General features: G+C 41.4%; 1 protein-coding gene across 1 annotated transcript; it reads right to left on the reverse strand.

Annotated features, from left to right (window-relative positions):
• Positions 1-4,708: 4,708 nt before the first annotated feature.
• On the reverse strand, positions 4,709-9,585 carry IRF2BP2 (interferon regulatory factor 2 binding protein 2). Its single transcript, XM_085611940.1, has 2 exons — positions 8,370-9,585; positions 4,709-6,336 (listed from the first exon to the last, which is right to left on the reverse strand). The coding sequence occupies exons 1-2, from the start codon at positions 8,890-8,892 to the stop codon at positions 5,639-5,641; spliced, it is 1,221 nt and encodes a 406-aa protein (XP_085468066.1). The 5' UTR covers positions 8,893-9,585; the 3' UTR covers positions 4,709-5,638.
• Between the last annotated feature and the right edge of the window lie 1,798 nt (positions 9,586-11,383).

Below are 11,383 nucleotides of genomic sequence, written 5' to 3' on the forward strand. Positions count from 1 at the left end.
AAGCGCCATACCGATTGGGTGGAGAGTGGAAAGATTTTATCAGACATTCAATATAGCTTAGGCCAGGGCAGGGACGATTAAGTAAAACCTTAATCTCTAAACACACGGTGTCTAAGAAAGATTCAGTTCTTTTGGCTTTCATGGACCTCAGCACAGCATTTGATACAGTGGATAGATCAAAACTTTGAAGGCCTCAGTTAGATATGGTCCATTAGGGTAATGCACGGAGCACTTTAGTCTGGGCCAAGGAGTTTGGCAGGGATATATTTAAGCCCCTATGCTTTTTTATTCTCTATATTAATCGGTTAGGGATTTTTTGTGGAAAGGTGCAAAGATGTTCCAAGGGTATCCAATAGGCTTATTTCTGCATCACTGTAAACTGATGGTACAGTGTGTATGACAAGTACAGCGAATCATCTGCAGCTTCTATTGGTCATAATAGTGTTCTATGATGGCATGTATTTTGGTGATCATGAGGGGTCGTGCCAGTGGCTCCTGGCCTTTCTACAGCAGCCTACTTAATCTCTTCCACCACTTGTAAGGTTGCTGGATGACACAGTGTTTCAAGGAACTTCTCTGTTTGCCACATAAATTACGACTTGTGGGTTCAAGGCTTCAGTCGCAAAGAGATGGCTCAAGAGGTGGAGTCTTTACTGCTGTGATCTAGGTATAACTGACATGTCACAGGTTCATAGGACAGTTTTTTGAGTAAACATAATTGCTGCAAAAAATGAGTGTAAGCTTGATGGTATTTTAAAATTACACACTTGATATACTGTGAATTAACTTCAACTGTGGAGCATTGTACTGAGAAAATGCTCCCCAACACAGCAACATTTTAATATGGAGTGTCCTTGCGCTTTCAGGTAGGCTATGAAAAAATAAACCAGTGCAAACTGCACGTTTCCCTTTTAAAAATTTAACAAAAAACAGCTGTGGCTTCTTTTCCAGAGGAAAAATGCAGTTATTAAAAAATATGGATTCATAGACAGGAGCCAAAAATAAATGCCATAGCACAGGGAGCCGTAAATATAATCAATGATAAAAGAAACAACATTCCCTTTATAGGTTTGAAGAAGCAACTGAAAACTCATGCAGTGCCCTGATCTGGTCTACATCTCATAGGTAGCAAGAAAATAGTAGCGAAATTGCCTGTTAATTCTGTGAATGTCTCCTAGTGGCACAGCAACTCTGCCTCTATATTAAACTGATTTTCTCTGAGCACGCCAAACCTTATATTAAAATCATCAATGTTCATAATATTTTGTCAGAAATGGATTAATGCCTGGGGGACCAATATGGTTATAGGTCTCCACTCATGGTGATTGAATAGGATTGCCTCTGATGTCATGGGCCATCTTACTATAACGTCTGAAAACTAAGAACAACGTACACCCTTTTAGCACCTCACACTGAAGGTAGCAAGCCAAGCAATCCAATGCTTACTTTGGGAGATGGTGTGCACATTATTTAGCCGATACTGCATTGATTGAACAGCCAATACTTAATCTTAGAGAAAATAAATGTGATTTAGTACTTTAAACACAAAACATTCCTACACAAACATGGGGATAGAAATATCTTAATTAACTGGGGGAAAACAGAGAGGGGTGATCATCATGCACAACTGATTCAACTTCTGTTTGGAACTTTGACATTGTGGTTAGTTCATAAGTCTCTAATGCCCGCTATTGTGCCCGATATGCTTCGATACCAAATTAGCAATGCCCAGTATATTTATAGGACCCAACAAAAATGACAGGGTAATTAGAGGGGGCGCTTGCGCACATGCACACACAGACACAGCAGTTTGTGGTCTAGATGGCATTTGGATACTACAACAGCAAAACACACAGATTCTCCAAACAACAAGAGATATAAACTAAGCACCGGGTGGAAATGAATAAACTGGTCCCGTTTCTATAATTTCTTTGTGGACTAACTTACATAACACTTTCACTAGCTCTATATTATTGGAAATTGTTTGACAATCTTTATGCCATTCCATGGCTGAAGGTGGTCATATTATTGGAAATTACGGTTGACATTTATGCCATTCCATGGCTGAACTAAGTCATGAACTTAACCAAGTGGCTAGGCTGTCCTAGTGTAACCACACAGGGCTCGATTACAAATGCCCTTGAGGGGTTTACCCAATTTACCACACCTGATAAAACCTGCAACATATTCTACCAATCAAGAGCTGTGTCCTCAAAAGTTAGTACATTTATATTTTAATACATTTCTTGGTAAAATAATTACTTTTGCCATACCTTAATATAATCTTGGCCTGAGGGTATATATAAGTTTTCTTTTCTGTGAACACCTGGCACTGGATTCTGGTGGCTGGTTTGTTGACAGGATACACACTGGGCTGACAGTGACTGTATGTTGTCCACGTTAAGTGCACAACTGGTAGCAATGCCAACAGATCAACCGCACTGCTCCAGCTAACCAGTGTTTTCTACAAAATGGGATCATGGGGCATTGATAGTGTGCGAGCCATACAGAACGCGGCAAGGGGAAACACTGCTTTAACCACACATGTGCTGCCGTCTTCAGATTTGTATATGGCAATCTGTAGAGGCTGAGCATTCTGACCACTCTGCAAAGGCCATTCTGTCAACCTACACGAGTGCCTTAATGAGGGATTAACCAGGGGAGTAGATGGTGGACTGCATTCAATACATCTTAGGTAGCAGAAGCTTACCACCACTGTAAAACATCAAAGTAAATAGCTGCAAAACCTCGATTCATTTAAATCTTGAGGGAAGCTTCAGACAAGCACTGTCTGTAGACCAATGACCCAAAGCCCACTTCGTGTATATACATGCAAAGAGGTCTCTGGATCACGTCAGACAAAAAAGGTACACAAATAGTCTCCATTGGAGAACCAACTAATTTAGTCACTTTGATTTTCCGTTATCCAAGTTTGATAAGTGTTAAATAAAAAATACCAATTAATCTGCTTGCCCCCTCATTACTAGTTAAGCATTATCTGTTGCAGTCACTGTACTTAATACAAACCCCTACAGAGATTCTCTGTATTTACGAGCGGCTAAAATTAGCTTGGATCAAGAATATCGCACATGGAAGGCTTGCGTTTCCTACAGTGCTTAGGATCACAATCCATGTTATACTGTCATTATTTACATTCGCTGGGAGCTTAAGATCAGAAAGAGTTATGTTGGGGGGGGGGGGGGGGTGTTATGTAACTGTTGCAAGATCTTTACTCAAATCTTTGTTTTTTTAATTTTACAAAATGCTAGTGAGTTTCCATGTAGGTTTTCTATCTACCTGTCCCTCAAATAGCATTGCACGTCAGCTTATAGATTTTATTTCTCTCAGGACATCTCTTTTTATAAATACATCATGCTTTGACATTGTTCTTGTAAATCTTTCTCTACATCCAAGATGTTAGATCCCTTGTATTGGTATTAGCAAACTAACAGTCCAGGGGGATTTTACTGTAGCCCCAATCTTTGCCTGTTAACATAGTGGACCATCCTGTGGTTTTTGTTGTCAGGCATATGTTGCAGGAACATTTGTCTATACATCGTTACCTTTGCTTTAGCCATATTTGGAAATTTCTCCTTTTGCACTGTATTTTAACATTTATCTGTATGAATTTATTTTCCTGTTTTTAGTTGACACTTTTATGGTCAGGATCGACCGAATGATATTTGACTGACTGGTCTCTTTTAATCAATGGAGTAGGCATCTGGGTGTAAACTCTTAGGGACCCTCTAGGCACTGATTGAAGGAGGCATTTATTTTGAATGTACATTTACATGCCTGTCATATATGCTAGGTATCTATCTATAAGAATCTACTGAACAGTTAAGAATCCCTTGCTTTTGTATTGCAAAGAGCTCTGATATCCTAGTCAGTCTTGTTTGCGCTATACAAAACACTAAATTAAGAAAAATGTTGAATAAACTGAGATTACACAGTTCAATCCAAGTGTGCCGCAAAGGTGAATAAAATATCTGCAAATGTAAAGGCAGGATTGAAAAAAATCTTGACAGAGTTATTATTTGAAAACATCTGCTTCAGGATCCCTACTAAGTTACAACATTTATCACCAACATGTGTAAGTCTCATTTCAATAACTAAGTAAAACAAGGATTTGTAAAATAGAGCAAGGTGATTGCCATTTCCCATATGGCTCATATATATGGCATTACTTTATACGTTTGAAAAAATAAGCAACTACCTCTAGAATAGATCGTTGATGGATGACCAGTAGGCGATTTCTTTGTTTATACCTGGTCAGCTGTTGTTCAGCGACGAGCAGTCGGTGGGGAGGGGCAATTCTATTTGCACCTGATCAAAGGTAATGCTAATAACTATAAGAATTGTTAAATCATATAATGCGTATGCAACACTGATGGAGAAGGAGGACAAATACTTTCAATGTTGGAGATGGCAGAAAGTGCAGGGTTGAATATATGCTGTATTTTTTTTAATAATTTAAAAAAGATTTTAACCGACTGCATACTTGAAAGAAGTTTTGATTCAATGAATTACTAATTGGGTCAAGATTTTATAAAATATTATGCATATATTGTTTTATTTGTAAGTATGGTTTACAAGATTAGGTTAAATCTAACTACAGATACATTTAACTAGTCTGAAAAGTAAATGTACACAGACAGGTAAGCTGCAATTAGCAAATTGTTAAGAGCAGCAAAAATGCAATGTAACATTTATAGTTTCTCATAGCACAGTTTAATGACTTCTGTAATGCCAAAAATAAGAACTCAGAAGTAGTGATGTTTTAAATTACACACGATTTAGACACGGATGTATTTCAGTAATGGCTTAACTTCTATTGCAAATAGTACACAATTTGAGTTTTCACAGATCATTTGAATTTGTTTCTTTTCTGAAAGATTTAAGGAAACTAAGGAGAAGTACAAGAATTCAACAAATTTACCATAGAAAAAGAAATCTGTCATTTTCTTCTTTTTAAACGTCTTTCAAATTTGGATTCCCAACACTTTCTCTTAGAGCAATCGAAGACGGGACTAGTAAGTTGGTAGAACAAGAGCTATATTTCTCAAAGAACGCTTTCCAAAATTGCCCATTACATTTAGTGATTTTCCTTTGCCAGAACGCCAACTACATATAGCAATAACTATTGCCTTCAAACAAGATTTATCCAGCACAAAAAAGGTGGCATTAGAACTAAAAATTGGGAGAAACTTGCCATAATGGACCACATTTTAGTTTGTCAGGGTCATTGCTGTCAATTCATACTTGAAATGATAACACTGTATTGATGCTGTTTAACTAATTGCCTGGAATAATTTTGAGACTTTAAAAGGTCAGGAAGTATTTTGCTTGTCATCAGGTGCATACAATTGCAATATAAGCATATCTGTTTGCAAAGTGTCAAAAAAATAAAGTATTTAGTCACAGCCCAAGTTGAAAGGTAAACTTCTCAAGCGAAACATACTTGTAAGTATCATTACACGAAAGATAATTAGCAAGTACATAGCTTTGTCTTCAAAAATATGGAAACAATGTATTCAAAAATTGTATACCATTTTATGATGTCTATATTTTTCTGTTTCCAGTAGTCGTACAATCTCAGTTATTTTAGCCTACAGAATGTCCAGTAACAATAAAAATGTCAAGAGTCTCTTTCTTTTTTTACTTTGACGTCTCCGGCAAGGATAGTAGCAATCTCTCCCTGCATGAAGGCCCAAGGAACGCTGGAACCCACAAGCGGACATTTCTCTCCACTCGGGCAATATACTTCTCCGCTTGCTCCTTGCTGCTTGATACTATGTCGTGAGCATGGAAAGCAGAACTTGTGAGATGGTACAGAAGGGCACTGTACAAAATGGGTGTCCTCTAATCGCTCACGACACAGAGTGCAGCACAATGGTAAACTGTTTGGAATAGAAGAGTCTGGATTGCTTGTAGGGTGGATTTGCTCCATTGCAGAATGCGTAGATGGGCCCACACTTTGAATATCCCTGGGGACCATCCTTCTTTGGTTCATAGATGGAGACGGTGGACTATTGCTACTTCTCCTGGCGGTGGAGCATATCTGGTTTAGATCTTTGGAAGCCGGGTTCCCACCAGCATTATCTGCAACCAGTATGAGGGAAGCCATCGGCGACTGGGTATTTTGTGTAGATTCGGGTGGTGTGGTTCGGCTGGAATGGGGAGATACAGTGGATGGTGGTGGAAGGAAAGACACATTCGTCATAGATTGGAGTTTTAATGCGTCTGCTGTCAACCATGATAACGCTTCCCCATTTACCTTGGCAGGTCCAGCATCATGTTCGGGTGCCGCTTTTCGGGACTTTCCTGCGCGAGCGCCTTAAATAGAACAAAAAAATTACAGGGTTCTTTACTGACAAACTACATAAGAGATTTGAAAACAGATTCCATTTGATGCAATAACACTTTAGAAACACTTGCTGGGTAGGCCAAACAACAATATGCTTGTTTCTTCGAAATATCCCAATGTCCATCAATCCTCACTCAATATTTCACAAAATCTGGAGCTACCCATATCACCTTCAGCAAAAACAGGCAGCCGTAGTTTCTTACACAAATCTTACCGTCTTCTTGAAGTATACATAGCTTGTTCTCAAATTCGACAAATGTATGTGTTCAACAGAAGCCATGTAACACCATAGTAGTTTGCAAAGACTCAAAAGCCAATTATTCTTTCTTGCTTTTTATTAAAGGGGACACACGCCAAGAACGTGGGTGAGTGTGCCGAACAGGGATTGCCAGGAGAGTCTCTGGCAGCATACAACGTACTTTAAAAGAGGCCAATAAAAACAGGTCATAAAGCGCACCAGGAAGCCAGTTTGTTTTTGACAATATGGTGAACAGAACTACACAAGATGCACTCAAAAAAGTACTGTAGGCATAGTACACTTAATATTAGGCTCAGAGATAAGTATAAAAGACCGGCAGAAGCGTTCATTTGTAATAAGTGGGAAGGCTCGGCTGAAAAGTGAGACATCATTTTGGTAATCTGGGGGGGGGGGGGGGGACAAGCAATCGACTTACTGGGTTAGCAGACAACTAGGGCTTACTTACAAGCCCTTTGCGCTGCATCACTTTTTATATGGGAAACCGTGACGCTCCGAGGCACAAAGGGCTTGTAAATAAGCCCCCTAATTTTCAATAAATTGTTGGGAAAATGTTGAACTTTGCAAATTATACAAATGTACAGACATGAATGCCACACAAAGAGCATGTGGATATACTGGAGAGAAAAAAAAAAAAAAAAAAAAAAAAAAAAAAACACACCATGAACGACAACGCGCAGTTCTATGGCAGAGAAATACACGGGTAAGTGTGTAAAACACTGGAGGCCTCAGGCCTGCACTGCTGGGGCGTCACTTTTGACAGTCTGGTGATACAGGCCTCTCAGTCAGATCTACGAGGCGAAACAAAACCACCCTGCATGGCCTCATAGATATGAAGTAAGACAATGCAATGCAAAGCACTGCAATGCCTTACTCTACGTCAAGGAGCCGTTCAATTGGCAGTCCCACGCAACACCCCTGGATTTTGACACTGCCCCCGATTAACAAAATCAAATATACCTGGAGCAGCGCCAGAACCGTATGCCCCCCCAGAGCAGATGTAACGAGGGGAAATATAAACGTTTATCCTCTTTCCCTATAGGCTCTATTCAGAAGCACACATAGGACTAAAACACCTCTATTGATTGTTTTTGAGTAGGAATGGACACCTTCCTACAGAAAAAACCCAATCATTCCTAAACTGCAGATACCCATGCACCATAGTACAAGGCAGCCAAAACAGCGCCAACGCAGTGGTAAAGGACATGAAAGCGATGCATATCATAAACACAATGCATTCCTGCCCTTTCCTTTTGACTCCGGGCAGCACACCATTGTGACTTACTCGCTGCACTGCGTCAAAAACTTGTAAATGAGGGCCTAGATTTTAACGACTTAACATTTACATTTGTCAAATCTAAAATCACCGCGAATGACAAGGCAGCGCCCGCATCCAGCCTCTGTAGCTGTCTAGATGTAGTTAGGTGAAACCAAAGTCTTCCCTAGACTGTAGCAACGAAAGAGTTAAAGAAATGGGTCAAATTCAACGGTAGAGTTGACCTCTGACCAACTATGTGCAGCGTGCCGCCCACGTCTGAACTGAGGCTTATTTACAAGCCCGTTGCGTCACCCGTACGTCACTTTTCCAACGTTCAAAATGACGCAAACGTGGCGCAAGGGGCTTGTAAATAAGCCCCTGTGGGTCCCACCTACTTGCGGAATACTGGACGGCAACGACTCTCGTGACATCACCCTAGACGTAGTGATGTGGTAGGATATAGTATACAAAAATAATGCCCCTCTCACCTGCTCTGGAGCCGGCGCTGCCTGGTTCCCTTCGGTAGCGTGGTTCGGGGTACGGCTGTGCTCCGTGCTGGTGCAGCGCCAGCAGCGTATCTCGCACGGTGCGGGGTTTATTCATCCACTCATCTGGTTTCTCCTTGGAACCTGCAGAGTCTAGGCGGCCACTGGCCGTCGCGGGGCGGCGCGGCCCGGGACTTTGTCGGTTCAGCTCTGCTGGCTCCTCGGGCTTCGGAAAACCATTGGAGTTGCTGAGGGGGCGTTCGGGTCCAATACGAGGCTGCCTTTCCGAGGCAAGCGGCTTCGCGAGCCCTGGTGAGCAACGCTCGGTCGGCGGCTGCCCGTGCGCGCGCTTCAGATGCCGCGCTGTATCCAGTACCAGCTCCACGCGGTCAGCACCCTCGTAGTTTACACAGCCGCGGCAAACGGGCTCAGTGAAGTCCCATAGCATAGCCCAAGGCATACGGGGCAGATCGCATAGGTAGCACGACTGCCGCCGCGGCGTGGGCCCCGTCGCCTGGGAGGACATGGGGTCGCGGCTCTGGCGTTAATAGCACTGGTAGGTGGGACGCATGGCCTTCCGCGAAAAGATGGCTGCCTCGCGGCTGTGACACTATCCCGGTTTCTCGCTCTTCCCTGGTAGTGAAATCACGCGCACGGACGTGGAGAAAGCGGCGCTGTTGATTGGTTGATGTATCGATCAACACCAGCGAAGCTGAACTCCAACGGCGCGTTTACTATCTTAGAGCCAACTGCTAGGGGTGGGCGTAGGCTCACGTTCCCATCAACACTAACTTGTTTCGATATCAGTGCGCGCTCACTTTTAGAGGCAATGTGAGCACGCGCCTTCCTTAGAACCTAACCGTCTCCCTTGTAGTCATTCATTAACGTGACATCACGGCAGCGAGACGCGCCAGGTATTTGTATTGAAGTAGAATTCTTCGACAACTTGAATGTACGCGTGCTTAGTTAGCCATTTGAAGCAAGGCTTACTGCCAAGGCCTGCAGTTCAGTCCGAGAATGAATGAGTCATCATGGTAGATAACTGAGGCTGCGCCGTAGACGTCTATTATATGACCGAGCTACGGCAACTGTTGAAAGAGGATTCTTATGTAGAAATGATGGTTCTTGAACGAAGGTTAGGTTTGAAGACCTTTATTAGTTACATGCGTGATAGGTAGCACAACCCACAACCGCTCATCCTGGTGTTCCCGCTGCAACTGTCAAACTAGCAGAAGCACGAGAACTCCAGAATGAATGACATATGCAAATGAGAGCAGCGCGAGAGCAGGCGCGCGACATGGACACATTGTCCTTAAGGGAAGAAGGACCATTTGTCACTACAACATCACCCCCCTTCTTTTGACAAAAAAGAAAGGAGCATTATTAGCAATCAATGACAAAGTAGAAAAACAGAAAAGAGCAAAGGAAAAGAAGTTACATGAAATGATAATTATTGTTTAGGAAAATAAGAGCAGGAAAGACAGCAGGAAAGAAAATACAAACAACTCGTGCATCTTTCTCACAAAAGATAAGCACCTACTCCTGTTGCAGCGTGGAACATAAAATTCCCCCTTCGTCACAGACCAAATACCACAATAGCAAATTCACTCAATTACATTCATTGGTGGGGCCCATAACACCAACACACATACTTCATTGATCTGCTTCCCTAGAGGAATAAGTTTCCAAACGCTGACATGAAAGGAATATCTTTACCTAAATCTTAAATGCATTGAATACTTTATTATCTCCAACCGTGGGATATTCCCCTCATTGAGTGATGAATCAATTTAGTTATATATGGTTTTAGTGATCAAATTCATTTGTCTATACTCTTCTTATTATTCTATTTCTGCAATAATCGACACACACATTTATCAATTAATCAAATATCGTTTATCTAATAAAATGCAAATTGTTAGAAATCATCATCCAAACCGCAGAACATCATATTTACCTAGTCTGGCTAATAGTCATCCTCTAAGTCAGTCAAGTCGAGGAAAAATCTTTATTTAATCAAAGTTAGGTCGCAATTCAGTCTCTCAAAGTTTCAGGATAACAGCTGTCCAGCAGTGTCACCGTCCTCTCCGTCAGCATAACGTCAGGAAATCAAGTTCGTCAAAGAAGAGAGTTTTTTTTAGTTCACTTCCCTACCTACTTCTATAATGAAAATAATGTCAAAAAGTATCAAGATTTAGGGTTTTGAAAATCCCAATTGGTGGACAGGGGGTCAAACAGTGAAGGTCAAATATAGTCCGCAAAATGAAGTCATCGCACTTGCTGGTTCCAGTTTTAAAGACAGTGCATTGTGTTTCCTTTGGCGAAGCACCCAGGGTGTCCTTGGTAGGGAACATCAGCTCCTGGGGTCAGGACAAGGCCATTGTTGCTGGCGGTAACAAATTCAAATTCAAAAATTCTTTATTTCGTCAATTTGGCCATAAAAGAGTACAGAGTAAAAAAAAAAAAGGGGAAGAAGGGGGGAAGGGAAGGCAAGTAACATTTAAAATACATTTATATACACATGGCAATATTTTCGTACAGGCAAAAATACCCTCATCTGTAAAATATTTAAAAATACGTCAGGTTCCAAATACTCATTTCATAAACATTAAGGGTAGCAATCAATATCGATTAATTTACGCCGCTTGCACCACATAGCTAGCAAAAATTTTGAAAGTGCAAAAACAATAGGGCTCGATGTACTGGTTTTAAAAATTCTAAAAGCTTACAGGCAATGTTTAAAACCCAGATTTCTGCACAATGGTATCAACCAATATTTTCTTGGTTTGGTATATGCTGGACAAAAGAAGAGAACATGAAGCTCATCTTCTAAGTCGCCGCTGCAGCCCGGGCAAGACTTATTAGAGGAGGCCGTCCACTTGCTTGTGACGGCCTTGAGGGGTAAAGTGCCATGTCGCCATTGGATAAAAAGTTTATGCGCTAAAATCGAGAAGACAACATCCATGAAGTCCTCGGAATAATAAGAATTTTTGAATTCTAAAAAAGAATTAGTGAGG

The sequence above is a fragment of the Triturus cristatus genome, chromosome 6 (assembly GCF_964204655.1).
Source record: "Triturus cristatus chromosome 6, aTriCri1.1, whole genome shotgun sequence".
Taxonomy (NCBI): Eukaryota; Metazoa; Chordata; class Amphibia; order Caudata; family Salamandridae; genus Triturus; species Triturus cristatus.

Bases quoted from the DNA above. Each gene is read 5' to 3' on its own strand.
- IRF2BP2 (XM_085611940.1), bottom strand. From the start codon at position 8,892: ATGTCCTCCCAGGCGACGGGGCCCACGCCGCGGCGGCAGTCGTGCTAC. The intron at 6,337-8,369 runs GTGAGAGGGGCA...GTTCTATTTAAG, and splicing joins CAGCGCCGGCTCCAGAGCAG to GCGCTCGCGCAGGAAAGTCC.